The 23,355-nt window shown below is 40.3% G+C and overlaps 1 protein-coding gene across 7 annotated transcripts in view; it reads left to right on the plus strand.

Moving 5' to 3' along the window:
* The window catches only part of LAMA3 (laminin subunit alpha 3), a 234,359-nt gene that overhangs the window by 132,556 nt on the left and 78,448 nt on the right, over positions 1-23,355 (plus strand). For 5 of the 7 annotated variants that reach the window (XM_016166528.2, XM_016166610.2, XM_016166449.2 and 2 more), the window contains 10 exons: positions 74-227; positions 6,607-6,767; positions 9,723-9,831; positions 11,488-11,585; positions 12,500-12,644; positions 14,248-14,374; positions 14,457-14,596; positions 15,505-15,620; positions 16,774-16,985; positions 17,971-18,178. In XM_016166528.2, coding sequence (XP_016022014.2) covers positions 74-227; positions 6,607-6,767; positions 9,723-9,831; positions 11,488-11,585; positions 12,500-12,644; positions 14,248-14,374; positions 14,457-14,596; positions 15,505-15,620; positions 16,774-16,985; positions 17,971-18,178 — 1,470 coding nt within the window. Of the gene's footprint in view, positions 1-73; positions 228-6,606; positions 6,768-9,722; positions 9,832-11,487; positions 11,586-12,499; positions 12,645-14,247; positions 14,375-14,456; positions 14,597-15,504; positions 15,621-16,773; positions 16,986-17,970; positions 18,179-23,355 lie in introns of those variants that run through there. The other 2 variants (XR_004953701.1, XR_004953702.1) reach the window with 2 other exon arrangements.

Genomic DNA, 23,355 nt, shown 5'->3' on the forward strand with positions numbered 1-23,355 from the left:
AAGAGCACTTGGGATGTACTTTGTTGCTCTATGTTTTGTTCTCAGTTGTAACTGTTGTATTTTGTTGTTGAAGTTGCTTGCTTTACCAGCATTTGCCAGTGACCGGATTCCCCTGTGCTTTGGCTTGTGAGGCCACACACTTCCTCCTTGATGGGGAGCCAAGACCCTTGGCAGTGAGGCAGCCCACGCCTGCACACCCAGTCATGGTGGACCTCAGCGGGAGAGAGGTGGGGCAGCTTTTTACTTACCCTTAAAGCGAATACTACCTCCCATCTGTGTCTGCTCAAAAACCTCTGGCTGTAATTGCGTCTCAAGTTCAGGAGAACCTGGAAGGATTCCTCAGAGATGTTAATTAAAGGACTATTGAGTTCTCTGATTCAGGTTGGGGCTGGGTGGTACACCACACTGAACCATGGTAATTTTAGTTTTCCAGCACTTTCTAGACATGGCAGGACCGTGGTTGACCACAGAAGCCATTCCTTTTGATTCCCTGGACTTATAAAGGGGCATCCTGTTCTACCTGATTCAGGGCAAGATCTCTCTAAAACACCTCAAGAAATACACAGCTAACCCTGAAAGGAAGCTCACTGACTGCTCATCCCCTTAGGCTGGAAATTTTGCAACAGCTGAATTCCTTGAGCTCAGAATCTGGAACTGCTACACCCCACAGCTCCTCCCTCATGGCTTGAAGGGCAGGTTACTACAGGTCTTGGCATTACTTTTCTTCCAAGAGTTCTTTGAGTCTCAAAGCAACTTAAGTCTATATTAACTTAAGATTTGAGTTAGAAATGGTGTATATCAACAATAACAGTAAGAACACATAATTTAATACTTTAAAATGAAGACACTGAAAAAGATCTTCCTCTTCTACATTTCCATTCCTTACTTTCTACAGCATCCTGTTTCATACCTTTGAGGAAAATGTTCATTCCAGGATTAAATGTGTGGAAAGAAAAAATATATGGTATTAATTCTCACTGAACATTTAGATGTATATCTTTTTTTAAACTGTATTCCAACATTTTCGAGGTAGTAGTTGTAGAATTTTAAGGATATTTCTCATTTAGTTTTCATTTTATTTTTTATTAGAGTTTTTATTTTACAAAAAAGTAAATACTTGTAACAAGTAAATCAATATAGATATGCATAAAGAAAAATGAAATAATCGTACTTCCACTCCATTCTAATGTTCATAGTCCACTATATCCTTTCCTACCCATGATATATATGCAAACACCAGGCAGTTGAGAAAGGCTAACCTCCAGGAAGTGATGCTGATGATTTATTAGGAGGTGTCCTTGCCTCTGACTTAGCCCAGAGACACAGTACTGAGCTATTATTATATTTGCATGATGCATAAAACTAAGCCCTGGGCTGTCTAGTTTTATTTAAGTCCTTTTTTTCTGTTTGATTGAAATGTTTACAGATTTATGCTGTCTAATATAGTAGTCACTAGCCCCATGTGGCTCTTAAAATTTGAATTAGACTAAGTCAAGCTAAAAACTTAGTTCCTCAGTTGCACTAGCCACATTTCAAGTGCTGAATAATCACACATGTCTAATGGCCACCTTATTAAGGCACAGATTACAGAATACTTTCGGCATCACAGAAAGTTCTTTTAAACATGCTGTAATAGATCATTGTACTAAAATTCAGAGACTAATGGTATTAGAAGGGTTCTTACAATTATTTGATTTCTCTGCCTGTGAAAGTATCCTTTTTATATTATTCTCATTAGATATTCATTTAGCCTCTGTCGACTACTTAAATTGATGGAGGACTCATCTCTTCTAGTGGTAGCCTATTTCATTTTTAAATAAATCATAATTATTAGAAAGTCCTTTTATATATCAAGCCAAAATATATAAATATATATTATATATAATATATAATATAATATAATATATTAGATATTATATATATATTACTGTAATGTCTAATTTTTGGCCCCACCTAAAGCACTGCAGAGTAATCCTTTCTTCGTACTGGAAAACTTTTGTAGTGTCACGGTTAAGGGGATGGTTCTGGAGTGACTCTGTCTGGGTTCACGTTTTGAGTCACCAATAACTAGCTGTGAAATCTCCCTGAGCCTGAATTTACTAGTACATATAATAGTAGGATAAGAATAGTAGCTACCTCATGGGTACTATTAAATAAGATAATCTATGAGGGGCTCTTGTTTGGGGTGCCCGGCACACAGCGATCATTCAGGAGCTATTAGCAGTGTTGCTATTACATGTTCTAGTCAGGACTCTGGGCAGAAATGGAGAGCAACCCACTAAATCTAGCTCGTATAAAGGGTTTTTTTCCCCTCTAGGAGACAGAGAGGTCTGGCAGGACTCCAAGGGCAAGAACTGAGTGCATTCAGGTCTGCCAGGCATCTGTGAAGGACAGAGTTAATTGGTTCTGACAGAGGCCTCCCCTTCTCTCTGTATGTTTGCCTGTTCTCTCCTTCTACTGAGTGGCCTCCTTTGCCTCCTGATAGCTCAGTATCTTACACACATGCCCACAAAGGTTGCTCTGGTCCCATTTCTTTGATAGCTCCTAACTCCAGCACTCACTGCCATCTGAGTCTCCCTTCTTTATTCTGAACGGCTCATCTTTTTAGGTCACACAACACCTGTTTTACACCAGACATGCCTCTGTCTCCTGTAAACAAATACATAGCTAAATTTTTAAATATTTTAATCTGATCATCTGTTTTACAATGTGACTTTAATCCATTTATATTTATGGTGATTGCTGATGTATTTGAACTTATTTTTTTTTACCATTTTATTTATTTTGTTTACTGGCTTTTCATTGACCTTAAAAAAAATCTTTTCCTGATATCTGCTTGATTGAGATACTTTCCTCTATCTCCTTGCTTATGTGGTAGTCCAAGATTGTTTTCTGGCCTTTCAGTGGTTACCCTTAACATTTTAATGTATATTCTTAGGTATAAATTTTTCCAACAAAGTCTAAAGTTATTTAGTAATTCTGTTCTCTTCTTATGCTTGATACAGACTTTGGAATGTTTATTTACCCATTTTAAACCAACTTCCAACTCACTGTCATCGTCTAGAGATTTTATGTTTACTCATTACCCCAGACATTCAGATCAATTGTAAATTTCATCTCAATTCAAATACATCACATACCCTCCCTCTCCTTGTCCCTCCTTCCTTGCCTTTCATCATTTTTTCTCTCCTCCAGTTCTCACTGGAGATCTCTCTTCTGGAATCCTTCATCTCTCTTCTTTACTCTGGAATATAGCCTCTGGCCCCAAGGCACAGCTATTTCTTGCAAATTTTCCCCACCCCACCACCATCCTGAATACTCTCTTTTCATTCCCACGATATTAGATCCTCCTTTTCCTGACTATTGAAACTTCTGTTCTTTCTCTTTTTTAAAATTTGCTTTCTCATTTTGGTAGGTAGTTTCCAATGACTTCCTGAGAAAAGCCACGTAGGAGATACCATTTTTTCTTTTTGAGACCTCACATTATCTGAACGTATCTTTTTATGCTCTCAATCTTGATTTTTTACTTTGGTTGAATTTAAAATTCTTGTTTAGAAATTATTTCTCCCTATAATTTGATAACATTTCCCCTGTTGACTTCTAACTTGAAGCGTTGCTGTTAAGACGTTACATTCTGTTTCCAGAGTCTTTGGATGCCACCTGCCTTTCCTTTCTTAAAGTTTTTGGAATCATCTCTTTATTTCTTATTTTCTGAAATTTCACAAGGATGTGCTTGATGTAGGTAGTGTTTCAGCCAGGGTGCTGGTCTCTCAGTGGACCCTTTTAGCCTGGAAACTTCTATCCATCATTCTGGGAAACTTTCTTGAGTTATTTCTTGGATAATTTATTTCTTTATCTTTAAGCCCTTCTCCAATCTCTTTATCTTGTTTTATGCTTTTGGAGATATCTTCAATTTTTTTTTCTAATCCACACCCCAACCTTGCACATACACACAGACACTTAGGTTTCATCTTTCCCTAATCTAATTCGTTAACATCGGTTTGATTTCTAGCTTCCAAAATTCTGTTGATTTCCCTGGTCTGTTCTTTTCCTCCTTCCTATTCTTTTCTTCTTGTAGGTTTTTTAAAAAATCAATTCTTATTTATATGGAATTCTGAGAAGGAAGATCAAGAAATACGTGTGTTTAGTACATTATGATTGACTTTTCTTGAATATCTCCAGTTCTCTCTCCATTTATCTTTCTTTTCCATTACACCATCATATTTCATAATAGAAGGATCTCTTAGTAGTCTCCTAATCAGCTCACTCACATACACTTTAACTCAGAAATTCTACTTCTAGAAATCTTACAGAAATACTAGCATAATGTGTATATATATATGTGTGTGTGTGTGTGTGTGTGTGTGTGTGTGCGCGCGCGTGTGCGTGTGAGTGTGTATACATAATTATATATACAGACATGTATACATATATAATTATATAACAGGTTACAGGGACAATTGGAGACAACATAAGTTTCCATGAAAAGGGGATTAGTTAAATTATTTAAATTCATATCATATAATGATAGGCAGCCATTAGAAGCATGAAGTATATCTGTATGTACTGCTGTAGACATATGAACTACCAGTTTTGTTAAAATTGCCTTTTTTAAAGGTAAATATCTGATAACAAACAGCACGCAGTAAAGTTTTTGTTTCCTATCTTTTATGTCTCTGATCGAGCTTCTTAAAACCCACTTTGACATCAAATATATTCAAAACCCTTTCTACAAGTCTTCCAAAAATCAACCCATAGGACTCAGAGTAGAAAGAGTAATTGAAATTTATAATAGTGTTCTGATAGAACTGGAAGCCAATGAGAACTTCTGGGAGAAAATGTAATACATCATTGGCCTGTGCATGGGGTAAGACAGGCCCTTGTTTGGAGATGCCCAGGGGAGAAATGTAGCTGTTCCATGTGGACCAATAGCAGCACCATATTTCACTCTGTAACAGAGTAGAAAAGTGGTGTGGATAATCCACATCTTTTCCTTAAGGGGAGGCTTTCTATTATTTATGTGATAGGAAAAAAAACTGTGGAAAATAGCAGTTGTGTGGTTCAGAGCTGTGCAGAAGGAACAGTAAATGTGAATTTCCTGAAGGCAAGGGGCAGGAGGATTTTAATTAAATGTGGTAAAGCTTGGCTGGGTCTGAGCTTATGGACTTAAATAGGTTAAATTGCTATGAGATATAGCTCTAATATTGGATTGGGCATTAAACATGCACATACACTTTGACTCAGAAATTCTATTTCTAGAAATCTTACAAAAATACTAGCATAGTGATATGTATACATATATATACATATGTATGTATACATATATATACATATGTATAATTATATAACATGTGTTACGAGGAAAGTTAGAGATGACCTAAGTTTCCATGAATAGGGTTTAGTTAAATTATTTTACATTCATATTATATAATGATAGGCAGCCATTAGAAGCATGAAGTATATCTGTATGTACTGCTATAGACACCTGAACTATTGTTGAGTAAAAAAGCAAGTCATGGCAAAAAGCAGTAATCATAGTTATAATTGTCATTGTTTATATAGTGTTTACAAGCCAAATACAGTTCTAAGAGCGCTTCCCATACTAAATCATTTAATCCTCATAATGATTTTAAGAGGTGGGTACTTTGTTATCCTCATTTTTACACGAGATGCTACTAAGGCATACCGCTCTAGGTCACACAGCCGAAGGCAGTATGATTCCAGAGTCCAAGCTCTTAACCAGTAGGTGATGTCAGGGACAGGCATACATTTTCTATAAAGGGATAGACAGTAAAAATTTTTTGGCTTTGTGGTCTATGCAGTCTCTGTCACAACTACTCAGCTCTGCCATGATGGTACAAAAGTATCCATGGTTGCCTATTATGATCACAGTTTTTTTTTTTTAAAGTATATATATGTGCATTTTCAGACATAGAAAATGGTTTGGAAGTATGAATACCAAACTTTTATTTCTCATTATCCTGAGAGTAGGGTGTGTATATCATGTTACATTATTTGCATCCATGTAATTTCAAGTTTGTTTTCATTTTTTAAAATTTTTTTCATTCTTTTTATAGTTTTTATTTTATTATTAGTTTCAAGTATACAGTATATTGGTTAGAATTTTATATAGTTTATGAAATGATCCCCCTGATTGTTCTTTCTCTCCTCTGGCTCTACGCCTAGCCATTACATTAATGCTGTTTCTTTTTAAATTAAAGAATAGTTAAAGAGTCTTGCTGTATACTTTCATTCCTCTTATTGCCCATTGGAAATTCCTTTTTTACTTCAAGTTGCGGAGTGTCTTTTGCCTTGAGAAACAGGGCAATAGGGAGGCAAATAGAAAGAGTAGAAGCTCCTAAATATAGGGTTGCCAGATTTTGAAAATAAAAATACCGGATGCCCCATTAAATTAGAATCAAAGATAAATAATAACTAATAATTATATGTAGTTTACCTAAATTTTGCAAAACATCCTGTATTTTATCTGGCATCCCTGCCTATAGGACTACATGTCTTACTGTGATGACATAGAAAACTATTTCAGTCCCCTTTTCACCATTGCCTGCGTAAACACACCGGGGACATTTCTCGGCTCTCTGACAGGTGGAACTGCACCTGCGGCTGCGGGTCCCGCAGGTAGGCCACTATGTGATTGTGGCCGAGTACTCCACGGAAGCAGAACAGTTGTCTGTGGTTGCTGTGCACGTGGAGAGCTCTGGGTCTGTCCTGGCCGGCCAGATGAATGTCTACAGCTGCACCTACAGGTAATCAGCCTTGCCCTGGGGATTCCTCTGTAACCGCACCGTCAGGAGGTCAGCTTGGGGAACTTTAGTTTTTATCTAGGTGGGAAAGTTTTTTCTTTTTTGAGGCTGATCTTGAAAACAAACAGGTGACTAGTTGAGTAAAATAACATCACCCCTAGTGTGGATACAGGGAGGCTTCTCTGTGGGCAACACCTCGAATCGTTGCATTTTCTTGAAAAGCCATGTATTCTACTTTCCGTTTTGGCTCTGATTCACATGACTCAGAACCTGCCTTTATATTTTATTCTCTGCCATCCTGTATGGTGCAATGAACTCAGTGCTCTCACCTCAAATACTGTGCAGAGTACATAGGGAAAAATCTTGTTCTCTGTCACGCCTGTCTTCCCAGTACATCCTTCAGAACTGGGCATGATTAATGTTTGATGATCATCAGGTGAAAAATAATTTGACAAAATATTTTAAAATTTCACCTGATGAAGTTCGTCTCTTCCAAGAGCTCTGACAAGGGTTTATTAAAATTTGTTTTTTTGCATAATATTTCGAAGTATATGCAACTGTTCAGAGTTTGTTTGAATTAACAAATCAGTGCAAAGGGTGTTTCCACATGAAATTGATTGTATAATTAATAGAATTGGAAGTCAGAGTCTCTTGAGGCAGCAGGTGGAGAATGGCAATGAACCCACCTAGTCCTTGGCCAAGGCCTTGAACATTTTGTTACCTCTCCTTTCACGTTGCTTTTTATCAAACCCGCATGACCTAAAGTAGTAGAACATTTTCCCTGTTTCACACAAAAAAAATAAACTTATGAAAACAGTTACTTTTAGTAGCCTAGAACAGAAACTTTTATGAGACTTGATGAAATGGTTCTTGAATTAACATTACACTCTGAACAACCCTAAAAAAGAAACTATGAGGTGTCTTTTAAAAATCTTTTTTTTTAAAAAAATCTAATCTGCCCTTTTCTCTGGGGTGATGATAAAAGAAAAACAAAGAATATAATTAATTACATTTGGATTTTTAATAGGAGCACCAGATGGGCCAAAAAAGTTCCCCCAGAATGTTCTGTCATTATCTGAAAATATTAGTTTCATCTATGTAGGTGACATCAGCAACCACTGGAATGTACACTCCCAGATGGGTGTGTCACCCCTCCATCTGTATCCTGGAGACTGCTGGTCATGGGGCCTGGGGCAAGGCTTCTCCACACCCCAGAGTGTCCAAGTCCACCCTCTAGTTCAGCTCTCCAACTCCTTCCACCTTCCAGATCATGTGGCTCACTCCCTACTCCACAGAATACAAAGTGGAGAGAGATAGTAAAGAGGACACGAGGAGGCACTCATCATGACCCTGATAACTCTGAACTGTCTCAGAAGAGGCTGAGAATGTCTGTGCCAAGGAGAAGAGTGATTTCACAACCAAAGGAAGAAGGGACGCCAGAAGCATTTTTTTGTGACCGCTCTCTGAACAATATTTTGGGGCAAGAACTACATGATATTCTGCAGATCGTTTTGGCTATGGCCATGACAACACCAACGTTCTCCACTACCAGTCTCCATGACTAGAATTCCAGGACAGTATGGTGTTAGGCTATGAGTCACTTTTATGGTATTTAACCAGCGCCGTATTTTTGCAAATATTTCCTTTTCTTCTATTTTGTCTGTCATGTGGACAAGTGAAAATGAACAGGCTACATATACTGGAATCCAAAAATGTGCCCCCGGAAAATATTTAATCCATAAAAATCTAATTCAAATGTTAGGCTCTTTCAATATTGCAACATTTCCTGCTGAGGTTTAAACCTTAACCAGCATTTCTCAAGTGAGTTCTGTGTTGTCAAAAAACAATATCCCAGCAGGAAAGCAGTGGTGCTAGTGGGCTGCCATTTTTCAAGGTAACGATATGATAAACTCGATCTACCCTCCATAAGAGACGGGGTCATTAATGATTAAATCAATCCAGTTATTACTGTTAGTCTAATCTTAGTAAGCGTTTAATAGAGGATAAGGGTAAAACTAAATCTAAGTGAATCACTCAATGTATTTAACTTCCAGGTTTATGCTTGAATCCAAAAGGAACGCATTTTAGTTGACACATACTCACACCCCCCACACACATGCACATAAAGGAAAAGAAAATGAATGTTTACTGTGTTTCTAATATATGCCACAAACTGTGTTTAGCTCTTTATATACTACCTCACTTTAACCCTCACCCCAAAGTCATTGCATAAATTATTTCAAATATTCCCAGAGGTGGTCATTTTGTTTTAGCATGTCACTCACTCATTCCAAATTATATTTACAGACAGAAAAATTGCTACAGAGTGTGAAGTCAGAAACATTCCTCAAAAAATACTTCCTTTATAGGTTTTACCATAAGAGTGTTCTTTGGTTCATAACTGTGACCTTTTAAGTGTTCCTGTTCTCCGCCTTCCCTCCGGATGGAGGCAAGGAGTATCACTGGTAGAAATGAGGAGGGAAGGGTGAGAAGGAACAGACTGGGCTGCCAAAGGCAAACTCCGAGTTTCTCACGATGTCATATAAGGCCAGCCACAGTTATCGATGTGGTGGGAAGCTGGTGGTGAGGCCAGTGGGCAACTTTTATGGCCAACAGTACCAGGGATATTGGTAAATTTTCAGAAGGCTATGTCTTAAAGACCAGACACTACTGACCCTGGGGCTCTTTCTCTGGACCCCTAAACCAAGTACTTATTCCATAAGTCAGTGGGAAAGACACCAAGGCCTTTAGCCCTGAGACAGGCAGCTCAGGCCACAGCGGGGAGGTTCTTTTCCCTTATCGATCTTGGGCCACTCCCCTCTTAAACTCTTCGTGTAGGAAAACTCGTTGTTGGCCACAGGGTTCTAAATAGGAGCAACTGAAGACCAATTAGCCACCCCAAGGAAGGCACAAAGCAATCGAGACCAGGGAGTCTAAGAAACCTGTTTCCTCTTTCAGTGTCCTCTGCCGCAGCGTCGTGACTGATGGCGGGAGTCGCATCGCAGTGCATGAGCTGCTAGCAGATGCAGACATTCGGCTCAAAGCACATATGGCCCGATTCCTTCTGGTATGTTTCTGTTTGCCCTTTGGATTTTAGATACATTTCATTGATATTTGTGGGCTTTTTTTAAAGCTTATTAAAATTTTGGCTGGGTTTGCATTACATCTATAAAAGTAACCTGTGAGGAACTGTCAGTTTTATGATGTTTATTCTTCCCATTTAGAAATCTGTCTTGCCTCTTGATTTGTTTGAGCCATTTTTATAATACCAATGAAGTTAAATCATCAAATTTAAGCACATCTCACAAAACTCTCTTTCATTAATTTTTATTCACTATTACTATTATAAATGAGATATATTTTACCGTATTTCCTCATTTATTATTATTGCTGGTATAGAGACATGCCATTAGTTAACTGTTTATATTCTTTCTCATTTTACTATTTTATTGTGTCTATTAGCTTCTTGACAGATTCCTTCAGAATTTAAAAGGTTATAATCACCTGGTATTTTGTTCCCCAGACTATTGTTACTCTTTCAAAAAGAGTATTATTCAGTTAAGTAGATATATACTATTAAGAGTTAAAATGCCCAGTTTGGCTGGTTAAATGCACTTTATGCCCATCCTTTTTATAGCACAACTTATATTTTGAGAATTATGATAAGCAGAGGCAGTGGGATCTGGGCTAGGAAGTGGTGGTCAGATTTAACGTGAGATTATCTAGATATGAAGCAACTTCCTGTTACTGCTAATATTAAGTCTGTATCACATCCTGGGAAATGCCAGGAGAGCTTGTTCTAATGTGTTTTTAATATTTTTGCTTGACAGTGTTAAAAATTATTCTATAAAGTGTATTTATAATTTAAGACTTTCTTTTTAAAATTATTACTCTTTTTAAACATAATAATCCAACTAAGTCTTAACATCTTCATCTTTTGAAATTATCATGGGACTGAACCTTCATCTTTTAAGCATAAGGTTACCCTTTTTGAAATAGTTGAATATCATTCAGAGTCAAGACTTATAGAATATAAGCTCCATGAGGAAAGCACTGTGATCTGTCTTGGTCTTGCAGGATACCCCAGTCTCAGTGCTTGGCATATAATAAGTGTTCAATAAAAATTTTTGTTCTTGATACTGAATAACTTTATGAACAAGCTGGTAATACAGTTTTGATTTAAAGTGAAATATATTGGTTAGTTAATAACTGAATTTCCTGAATGACTCAGAAACCAGCTCTGGAGACAATTCCATCAATGAAGTCCATATGTGCCTGAGACATGACTCATCCTCTATTCAGTAGGATTATCTGTAGCAGGAGCGGCCCTCCGAATAGCAAGCTCCCTGGCTGCCCACCATACTCGCCACCCCTCACTGCTAAGGGGTCTGAAGAGCCAGCATCAGCACAGGGCAGGAGAGCAAAAAAGACACCAAAAGTCACTGTCTGACAAAGAGTTGTTTTCAAACTTTCATATGATTTTGTTTATATATATAATTATTCCAAGAGTGGTTTAGTCAGTGACCCTGAAAAACAGTAAAAAATATTTGTTTTATATAATGGTGCTATAGAGTGCCATATTGCAGTTTTTACTACTTTAAAATAAAAATTATAATTTGGATGAATTCTTTACTTAACAGCTTTTTAAAAGAGTATGTTTAACCATACCACTGGTTTTGCTGATAACTACAACATACCTTTTTGTATTGTATTTGCTCTACAGCATCAAATTTGTATCATACCCATTGAAGAATTCTCAACCGAATATTTGAAACCTCAAGTCAGATGCATTGCCAGTTATGAGCCATACGTTAATCAAAGGTAATGTGTTTTCTTCCTCTCTCTCTTATTTAGGGTCTGAGTGATTCTGTAATGCTTATAACTTTATACTTCATTTCAAAAGCGGCCATGGGCCAAGGTACTAAATATGGTTGATGAGAAAAAAAAACACACAAAAAAAACAGCTGAATTATTTACCCCAGAAGTCTTTTCAGAATTCCATAACATCAGGAAGCTGATACAGTAGCAACGTGGGAAAATCGTTAAGCCCAGCTCTCACCAGCAGTTACTGAGCTCTATTCCGAGCCCTTTGTGAGCCTTCACTTTGTTCCAATCTGTTAATCTCTGAGGCTCTTCATTTGAAAAATCATGAAAATAATGACCCACCTCACAACTATGTTAGGTGAATTAGCTAACCAATGCTTATTGGAGTTTTGGTATGGTTGTTTTGATATAGATTCAAAAATAATTTATAGACATAGTCATAAGATCTGTGCACATGGCTAGGACTATGGAAACTACCAAGGCTGTGCCTAAAGAAATGATATACATTTGTTCTCTGTTTTTATACAATTTTATGTCAACATTTATGTTTAGAGGTGAATAATATTGTTTCACTGCATCGATCTCATTTAACGATTAATTTTAGTTCTATAAAGGGAAGTTTCAATAAGTTTCTGGATAGCTTACTTTCCCTCAAAATTAAGGGTTTTTTTTTTTTTTTTCTGTTTTAGCTCATTGCGTTGAGCAGGAGGCTGGAATACACTTGGCTAGTCGACGGCACTAAATATCTTTGTTTAAAGATCACCACAGCCCTGTGGTTCCCCCAAGACTGGATCTTTTAGACACTAACATGGACTTAGGCTCAGAGTCTGAATCTTCACCAATGGATGGTTCTATTTTTTTTTTTTTTTGGTTATTTTTAAAATAAGATTTTTAAATATTCTATTTTTCAGAGCCACTTGTGTCTCCCTATCCCCCGAAACTCCTCCAGCTGCATTAATTTTGGATGTCCCAAGTGGCGGGTCTCCCCATCAACTGCCCCAAGATCCTTTACCTTCTGCTGATGTGGTTACTGGGGTCACCTTAAAGGCACCACAGGTAGGACTCTCAGAATGTGTTGTTTCTACACCAGTAGTTCTCAAAGTATGGCCCTGAACCAGCCGCATCAGTATCACCTGGGAACTTGTTAGACGCGGAAATTCACAAGTCCCACCATAGATCTCTTGAATCAAAAACTCTGGAGATGGGGCCCTCGAATCTGTGTTTTAACACCACCCACCTCCCCACCCAGTGGATTCAGATGTCCTTAAGTTTTGAGAACCTCTGTTCTCAACAGCGGAAGATGCCAGACATGCAGGCATCTGGTTAATCTTTATGACCAGCCCATCCTAATGCTCTCTTTCCCTCTTGCATCTCTGTCTGCACAGCATTGGCAATTTCTCATGGTCCATCTTGTGATACTTCATATTTTCATGGCCTACTGCTATTTAGCAGTGTCGAGTTTATTATTTCCCAAGTTGGAATGTAAGCACTTTTAGAAGAGCTTCTGTGGCTAACAAAATTTTTTGTATCACCAACTGCACCAGCACAATGCCCTGCAAGGAGAAGTTTCTCAATGACCATCTAGAGCAGGAAGACGAAATACAGTATGGGAATGCATTTTTTTCCACCATAAACTACAAAGGCACAAGACTTAATGTTTGTTCTGATTACATTGTGTCCTTATAATACTTAAGATGGCTTATATCCATTCCCATAGAATTGAGTTAGGAAGTTAACAGATCTGAGAGTGAAAATTTATTAGGATCCCATATGGGAAAGGTAATCTATAAAAGTAGAGGGAAACGAATTGAAATCAGTATGATAGAATTCTAGTCCTAGCTTTGTGGTCAAGTTAATGTTTGACCTTTAGCAAATTACCTACCCTCCTGAGTCACAGTTCTCCCTTGAAAGATAAGAATAAGCTTTTGTTATTGTTGTCATTATTCTTGTAGTTTTTTTTTGAGGGTTTGAAAAGACTTATTACTCTCATAGCGAGGCTTCCTGGGGAGCGCAGGGCTCATACTCAAGCTTTAGGATAAGGAGGAATGTGACTCTGGCTTTCATTGTGGTTGGGTAGGGGCGAGGGCTAGAATTTGTGTAGTTTGAACTTCCCATCTGTGCCGAGGGATGAACATCTGGGCTTACTTATTGGCTGGTCCAAAAATGGGGCAAAAGATGAGGTTTTGGAAATTGTCAGTGGTCAAACATGAAAAATGGAGTCTGACTCTTTATTACACTATTATTACAAATAGTATTTGAATGCTGTGAACATACTTGTACAGCCTTTTGTTGAACGTATTATGCATTTCTTTTGGGTACATACCTAGGAGTACAATTGCTTGGTTATATGTTTGACTTTGGCAAAAACTACTAAACAGTTTTCCAAAGAGAGTGTACCAATTTATACTCCTCCATTATGGTTGTATCACAATTGGATTATTCATTCTGCAGTTGAGGGACACTTGGGTTGTTTCCAGTGTTTGTGATTACAAATAAAGCTGCTCTAAACATTCAAGTAAAGGTTTTCACTTTACTTGGGTAAATGCCTAGGTTATTTTGGTTTTTAAACTCTAAATATCCTGTGATTCGAATTATTCATAGCTCTGAAGCTTGAGGAGTTTTTTTTTTTTTTTTTTTTTTTCCTCCTTTTTCATCCTAGAACCAAGTGACGCTGAGAGGACTTGTACCACGCCTGGGCCGATATGTTTTTGTCATCCATTTTTATCAACCAGTGCACCCGACGTTTCCTGTGCAGGTGTCTGTGGAAGGAGGGCAGCTGCAGCCAGGTGAGCTGTAGAGAGCAGGCCCTGCAGCTCCCAGCCTCACGAGGCCTTGCAGTGGTGTGACAGGACTCTCCTCTGTCCCCAGGTGTCTTCCGTGCCTCTTTCTGCCCCCATGTGCTTGGTTGCCAGGACCAAGTGATTGCCGAAGATCAGATTGAGTTTGACGTCTTGCAGCCTGAGGTGGCCGTGACTGTGAAGGTCCCAGAAGGAAAGTCTTTAGTATTGGTGTGTTCGGCTGGTCCCTCAGTTTGCTCTTCACACAGTTGCCTTGGTCGGTTGTTCTGTGTGTCTGTTTGGCTCATGACAATAATTCTTCAAAGAATCAAAGTCATATTTATAGAAAAATGTTTAAAATTTACAGCTACCTTTTACAAAAAAAAAAAAAAGCATGCGACAGTTAAAATCAGATAAAAATGGAATAATAGGGAAATGAATAGGGAGAAAAAACTCCCTTACAAGCTCTGGTGAGTGAGGGTCTCACTCTCCACCTCACTCCACACTTCACTGGTCTCTCAGAAGCATTTAAGACTCCCGTGTTCTTTCCTTCTTTTGACTTCCATAGCTATTTCCCTTAGGCTTTCACCCCCTCCTTCACTTTCTCTAGTACTTCTTCAGTGATTTCTCCTTCCTTTTGTCCCCATTTATTGTCGTTCCCTTGGGTAGGACCTTGAGCCCCCTTGTTCTACCATTTCTCTTCAGGTAACATCCTCTGTTGATTCAGGTCTCTCCTCTGTGGGAATGACACCCATATCTGTGAATTCAACTGTGATCTTTCCTGAGCTATGGGACTGATACAGGATACCCCAGGACAACCCCTGCTCATCCCCCCAGGACTCCTGTCCCCGCCCAGCACTTGAGGCTGCTGCTTCCCTGAGCAGGCGCTCCAAGGGGTCTGTCCAGCACTCATTATCATTTCCTATAGAAGATTGTAATTTGAGCCTTTAATTCTGGTTTAGGGGTGTTCTTGTGATTCTTACCACCACCACCACCACCCCCTCGCCCCGCCCCTGTAAATTCTGTTTCATTTGATCTTGGGCTTAATGATAAAGAACATTGATCTTAGTAGAGAGTGAATGGTGGTGGGTGTGCTTTGCTGTTGGAAATCCAAAGACATGTTGATGGGTTTCCTTTAGGTCCGTGTTCTAGTGGTGCCTGCAGAGAATTATGACTACCGAATACTTCACAAAAACTCAATGGACAAGTCATTTGAGTTTATCACCAATTGCGGAAGAAATAGTTTTTATATTGAGTAAGTATCACTTTGTGGCAAGGCCCTGGAATGCACGAGGCTCTTTCACATTCCTGCCCAGAGCAAGGCCGGAGGAGGAGCTGGCCCTCTGTCCCTCAGTAGCAACAGTGAGTCTGAGTCTCAGGAAGAAGGTGCTCTTCCTCTACACACACTGTCCTAAGCAGACTTTGTCATGCACATGTGGGCAAGATCCCCTTCCTTGACAGTGATCTCAACACTGGTTCACCTCCAAATGGAGATTCATGGGCTGATCAGGGGTCTCTCTCCCTCTCTGCTGCTTCCTATTGTGCAGCTCAGATTCCTAAAAGATACCACACAGATACCCTTCACCGGGAGGCACGTCAGCTCTGATTCCCACTCTCCTTTGCTGTCTGACTGGGCAGGGAGTGTCGCAGCAAGGCCAACCTCTCCATCCTCTCTGTTTGGATCCTTGAATGCAAAGGGCTGCCCTGGGTGTCATCTCCTGTCCTCTTCTGCAGACCCCCCTGCCGCCCCACAGGTTTCCCGAGGAACCCAGAAGCTCCGGGGGGCCCTGTAGGCAGAAGAAGCCTACACTGAAAATATTAAGAGCAAAGGCTCTGAAGTCAAACAGCTGTGAATCTGAGTGCCTTCTTGGCCACTCTATAGTCTGCAGCCTTGGGCATGTCACTTCATTTCTAGGAGCCTCGGTTGCCTTATCTGTGAAATGGGGCTTAGGCCTAGTTGGCGGTTTTTGAGGTTAAGCGAGATGTAGGCAAAGCTTCTAGCATTATGTCCTGATAATGAACTAAATGAATGTTGACAGTTCACCTCCTCCTCATCATTATTGTTTTATCATTACACATTTAGGTGTAATCTTTTTGTAATTGCTTTATTGAGATATACTCCTCATACCATACAATTCATTCTTTAGGTGAACTTGCACCCTTTTATTCCAGCCATCAAAATTTCCCACTGCTAATCCTGTGACGTGTTCTGGAGTGGATGGGTAGGGGGAAGGGTGGCTGTCACTAACTGTGAGTCTGGGGGTTGGGGGTTCTCCCATTTTTTCCCAGACTCCAGAGCCAGAACCCCTCTCCAAAACATGGCTTGAGGGAGCAAGTGGGAAGGGGAAGGTTGGGGCCATTTCTGGGCACCCGTGGGATATCACCACGAGTTGTTTTTGTCTCCACAGCCCCCAGACAGCCTCCAGATTCTGCAAGAACTCCGCCAGGTCCCTGGCAGCCCTTTACCACAAGGGTGCACTGCCCTGTGAGTGCCACCCAGCTGGGGCTGTCGACCGTCACTGCAGCCCAGAGGGCGGGCAGTGCCCATGCCGGCCTGGTGTCATTGGGCGGCAATGTACCCGCTGTCAAATGGGCTACTATGGATTCCCACACTGCAAGCGTAAGTGCACGTTCGGGTCATCCAGACTGTCTCCAGTCCCAAGTGGCTGACGCTCATCTAGGGCAGGGCTTCTCAAATTTCACTGTGCTTGAGACTCACCTGGGGATCTTGTGAAAATGCAGGTTCTGATTCAGGAGGCCTGGGCTGCGGCCTGAGAATTCCGCATGTCTGATAACCACTCAGATGATGCCTCTGCCGCTGGTCCATGGACCACACTCTGAGTAGAAAGGTTCTAGAAGATAAATATTTGTGTTCCCCAGGCTATGTGACTCATGCAGTTGACAAAGCAGGTGAGTGTAAATAGCTTTAAGCATCAGAATATTGGACAGCACCATACCCTTCCTAATGGAAGCCTCTTCAGTTTTCACAGCCTAACCAAAACTCAGTTGAGATGGGAGGAGAGACGGGGCCACAGGGGCGTACTACTACTCACTGAATAAGAAGCCTGTGGACCTGTATCTAAGAACCATCCTGCCATCTGAGACGTAGGGTCATCCCAGGCCATTGGCCGAGTGAGGGGTGCAGGTGTGGAGCAGTCTACACACGGAGACCAGCCTTTGCCTAACGAAGCCCCCATGGCTACATCGTGCCCTGACCCTGGGCTTGGTAGAGTATGTGGAGCCATTTCAGGGAGCCTGTGAGGAGGCTCTGATGAACGAGAGGCCTCGCATTAGAATGGCGCATGGTGGCAGCTTGCTGGGCTCCTTTGACTAGGTACCTTGGAGCCAGTAGGTCCAGCTGTGCTTCATTCAGCATTCACACACTGTATCATACACTGTATCCACCATGAGCATTTGGTATTGTTGGTGTTGGCCTTAAGAAAGGGCTTTTCATATCAACCATGGTCAATAATTCTGTAAGATAAAGCAAGACATTTCTCCCAGACCCCTTGGAAGCGTCTGGAAATCTGGCAGTTGGTACATTGCAGCATCTAAATTCAGGCAGCATCTAAATCTTACGTTGTATCTGTTTATCCCCTGGCCAGCATGCAACTGTGGCCGGCGCCTTTGTGAGGAGATGACGGGGAAGTGCCTCTGCCCTCCCCTCACAGTCAGGCCCCAGTGTGAAGTGTGTGAGACACATTCCTTCAGCTTCCACCCCTTGGCTGGCTGTGAAGGCTGCAACTGCTCCAGGAGGGGCACTACTGCTGGGGCTGCCACCCCGGAGTGCGACAGGGACCATGGGCAGTGCAGGTGAGCTCAGGTGGATTCACCTGTTAGGTCCTGTTGCGGGAAGGGAAGATGCCACATACCCACACTCTGGTCATTGTGACTTCCTAATTCTCACGGGTCCAAGGACAGCACTTTGTTCGCCTCAGGGCTCGACTCCCCAGCTAGGCTGGGTTGTGTGTGTGGAGTAGCTAGTCCCCTCAGGTAGCCCAGCAGAGTCCAGGTGAGCACATGGCCAGGCTCCTGAGGCCACAAGCTGCCTTGCCTATTCACTCCAGTCTCATTCTTAGTGTGCGTCATGATAATTAAATTATGTTTCTTCTACTGTGTCACTTTGTGGTGGGTGCATATCCATTTGTATTTAGGGATGGGCTCCAAACCTTCATTCTAAGATTAGTGGCAGTTTTGTTAAGGACAGTGTATGAGAAAATCTGAAGTCCTCTGGCCTGCCTCCCTCATTCAGATGGGCCAGCTGGGTGCTGGGCCTCCACAGTAGGGGTTGTTTGGGAGTGGGGAGGGAGGTGGGAGTTGGGGCAGGTACATGCTGGAAAGCCTACCTGAGAGCAGGCTGCCACGAGGACCACTGAGAGGTCCAGCACTGCCCATACGATTGCCAAGAGACCAGTGACAAACGTTGGCTCAGACAGATGCAGGTCAGGTTCTGCACTGGAAACTAGAAGCTGAGGTCGCATGATTCTGGGTGATCAGCCTGATCTCAGCAGGATGGGAGAATGAATACAGGGGATGAAGAACAGGATCCAGTGTCCCAGAAGAAGAGGCTGGAAAACTGAGCCAGAGCTTCCGGAGTCCAGGCCAGTAGAGCTGTGTACAGGAGAAAGAGTATGGTTCACCACCCACCCTACACTTACACCCCTAGTCCCTTCCCCGTGCACATGGATTTTAGGGCCTGTGCCCTTGTGATTGGGGTGTCAGAGCCAGAAGGGGCTGCTGCTGCTGTTGGCAGGTCTTCACAACTCCAGCTCAAAGGCAGCTATATTCGTTTCCTGTGACTACTGTAAAAAGTGACCACAAACTAGATGGCTTAAAGCAATGGAAATTTATTCTCTCACAGTTCTAAATGCCAAAAGTCCAAAATCAAGGTCTTGACCATGCCATGCTTTTTCTCAAGACTCTAGGCGTGAATCTGTTCCATGCCTCTCTCTCACCTTCTGGTCTTGCCAGCAATCCTTGGAGTTCCTTGGCCTGTAGATGCATCGGTCCAGTCTCTGCCTCTGTCTTCAAGTGGCATTCTCCTCTCCTGTGTGTGTCTGTGTCTCTTCTTTACTTATAAGGACGCCAGTCATTTTGGATTCAGGCTTACTTTACACTAGGATGACTTCATCTTAACTTCATTATTTCTTAAAAGACCCTATTTCCAATTCCAATAAAATCACATCCTCAGATACTGAGGTTAGAACTTGAACATAACCTTTTGGGGATAAAATTCAATTCTCTATAGCAGCCATGTTTGCTTTTCCTAAGGAAGTACCCTTAAACCACACCTTATTTGTTGCCTGGTGCCTACCAACTTCTTTGTACTCCTAGGAAGGAAGCTAAATGAAAACTCGAGTTATGAAATAGATGTGAGTCCTTACTGAGTCAACTCAGTTGCTCACCCTTCTCAAATTATGAGCATAAACTGAATGTTATTTGCACAGAGAGTTTTAAGGTGACATCTAGAGAGAATTCATCACAATTAATTAACACATATTAGGTTCTGTTCCCTCTAGTGCTTAAGCTGTTCTCTGGAAGGAAGACAGGTGCTTAGTTCATCACTGAAGGCTCTGCATTGTGTTCCGAATGCACCCATAGGCCTGCGAAAATGTCTAACTTATTTCCGTTGAGTGACTGATGCGTGAGGAGAATGGCACTTGGTGCAGAAGCACAAGCTTGCCCAGGGCCTGTGGGAATGCTGCAGAACAAAAAGGTGCACTGTGCCCAGGAGTTGCCTGCAGTCTTGGGGCTGGAGAAGATGTTTAAGTGGGGAGCTAACAGGACCTTTATGTGTCAATCATAACCCACTCAACTTTATAGAAAGGAGAGAGAAAAGTTATGTGTGATTCTGTGACTTCATTATTGATCTAGATTTGCCTCTCGGGGGAAAATTGTCTCCATTCCTCTGTTTCAATCATTGGTTTATAAAGTAGCTACGCAAATGGTAGAACCTTGTAGATTCAGTCCATAGTGTGGCTGTGTGAAGTAATTTCAGAAAGACTGTTTGGCATTCCTCTCAGCATCTCCTCTACTCTCTTCTTTGTTTAACAGAGCTGTCTTTACTCCCATTATTACTTCTTGTTACCTTCTACTCTTTCTTCAATGGGTATCATTTTCCTTTTCCAGCTAACACTCCGACTGCGCTGTCCATCTTGTTCTTTTCTACCTCTACCAGGGCCTTCTTCCCTCAAATAACAAATATTTCTCTATTATTTTCTATTGCTCTCTCGGCACAGATCTCTCCCTCGTTATATTCTCATCAATGCCCATCTCCCTTTCTTGAAAAACGAAACAAATTTTATTGACGGGAAACTGATAGTTATAAACATTTGACACCAGAACTCCAGAGTATTTGTAAATGGAATGTGTGGCTCTCAGTGGAAACATCTGCATGGAATGTTTCTCTCCATGAAGCCAAGGGAGCGGCACTGACGAGATCTGCCATCTTGAGTTTGAAAAGGTGGTCGCAGGAGAATTAGAACAACAATCAAGAGACAATCAACCAATCCAGTCTGTTGCTATTGAAATATTTCATCAGTTATTCAGTCCAAAATACACACACATACACACACACACACACACACACACACAAACACACACACATCAAAGGTCCCTAGGACACCTACCAAACCAAAGGAAACTGTAGAATTAGAATTGACTTTGGAAAAGGAAATCCAGGGTGTTATGAAAAAAGGGAAACAGATTGACTCAGAAATAATTGTTTTCATTTTAATATATTTGAAGAAAAAATCAAAAGAAATAATTCAACATCTTTATGCAGAATAGGTTATTACAAATCCTTCAGAGGAAAGAGAAAAGTCTGACAAATAAGCAAGATAAGTAGAATGGGGGAGGGTCTTAGCACTAAAATCTTTTGCTCACTCAAGGAGTATGACAGCAGAAATTTGGATATAAAAAAGGTTGAAAGAACAAGGTTCTGTTTGAACAGATAAAGCAATGAATAACCTTGGGAAAATAAAGAGAACTAGATGGAAAAGAAGGAAAGGAAAATAAACAGGGAATACACGGAATGGTTATTAGGAATGGAGGTGTTGGCAAAGGATGGAGCCCAGGATTCTGTAGTGGCCCCAACAGCAGCTGCATTAAGATACTTAGAGCCCTAAATAATAAAAACGTAATAGCGATCCCAAATAAAATTAGTAATAAAAACTTACTGAGCCACAAAATAAGTGCAAGGAAGTACGACAAAGTTTTATTTTTATTTTTTACAATGACTACTTCAGTTTTTATTTTGAAAGTAGAACATCCAAGTGAAGAGTTTGGGGCTGAGGATGGAAAGTTGGGAACCAAGTGTGTAGGTTAGAGTGAGTGAGGACCCCAGGGAGAAGGCATGGACACACAGAGGAAAAGCCAGGTGTGGGTCCTGGAGGGGATACTGATATTTAATCATAGGAGCCAAAGAGAGGAACCAAGAAGCAGTAGAATTCACTGTGAGAGAACTAGTGGGAGAATTTTTAAAAGAGAGTACCTGGTCAACAGAACACATTGCTGCCAACAGAACCTCACATACAGTTTCTCAATGCTGCTGCCACAGAAAAAGGAAACCAAGAATACATTAAAAATTATAAAAATCAGTTAAGGCACAATTGATGACAGATACATTATAGTATTTTAAGTAAAAATTTTAAGACGTGTTTAACAAATCTTTACTAGCCAGTGACAACTCATTAGTCTGGAAAATTCCTAACTCGGGACTGAGACATGTCATATAGTTTTGCCCAAACCTGAGAGAGCATCACAGGAATGGAATCTCATTGACCCACACTTAAACGAAAATGCAAAATTGTTTATCTTGATGTTACCAGAGATCGTAATAACCTAATGGGGTGACATCTATCCATGATCAAAGTGGGTTTGTTCTGAAAGGGCCCTTGGCAGATAATATAAAAATTCTTTCAATTTATTACTGTAAATTGCACAGATTGCCCATGGTAATTCCAGTATTCATGCTGAAAAAGCTTTTGATTGTCTGAAAGGATTATTTCTTTAGAAAATGTTAAAGGAAAGAATGCTTTTTTCACATAGAAAATTTCCTAACAAAAAGGAAGAATGTGTCTAGAACAACCCAAAGTTCGTGTAAAAGAAATAATCAAAGATATCTGGAGTTTGTAATTAAAAAAAAACTCGATGCTATCTCAATCATACAACAGACTCCCTTGCAGTTGTACAAATTATCACAAATCACAAAGCTTAAAAATTTGAATTTTCAAATTGCATTTGACTGTAGGTGTTAAAGTTTACCATACTAAAAAGAAAGTAAAACTGTTAAAAATGTTAATCTACTTTAAAATGAATTACGAAAGTAATTGTAGCGATTAACAATCCTCCATCTTTACTTAAACTGGTATTATAATTTTAGAGACAATTGAGAATAAATAAAATTGGGGCCACAAAACTGAGTTCTCAACTCACCTTTGTCATGAACTAGCTAGGAGACCCTGGGCAAGTCATTTTGCCATCCTGGGTCTCAGTTTTTTAATGTATAAAATGAAGTTTGGTAAAATAATCTCACCTAAATTTAAAATTCTGATTCTATTCTTCAATCTGATTGTATCACAGAAAAGATTTCAAAATTGAATTGTATAAAAGCCAAACTCTATTTAGATGAATCTTAAAAGTGCTTATATTGATCAAATTTCATTTTTATGGCAACTCAGTAATTTAATTATATATAATAGCAATGAAAAAGTACATTTGTATCTACTTTTAATAATGGAAGAGGAGGTATGCCATCATATTCTTTGAACAAACAAAAGGGCTAGAATATCCTCATATTTTATCAGCAGCAGATACAATGAAACTGGTAATCACTACTTTTAAAAACTATTATGTTGACTACTTTTAACCTATTTTTAAGATCGATTAAGGGAGATGGCAGTCCACCTGGACATTCAATGAAGCTACATAAACAAATGTGCCTTTTCAGCAAAAGGACAGGCCTTTGGGGTGACTTCTATCTCAGCTAA

Source organism: Rousettus aegyptiacus, unplaced genomic scaffold, assembly GCF_014176215.1.
Source record: "Rousettus aegyptiacus isolate mRouAeg1 unplaced genomic scaffold, mRouAeg1.p scaffold_m13_p_12, whole genome shotgun sequence".
NCBI lineage: Eukaryota > Metazoa > Chordata > Mammalia > Chiroptera > Pteropodidae > Rousettus > Rousettus aegyptiacus.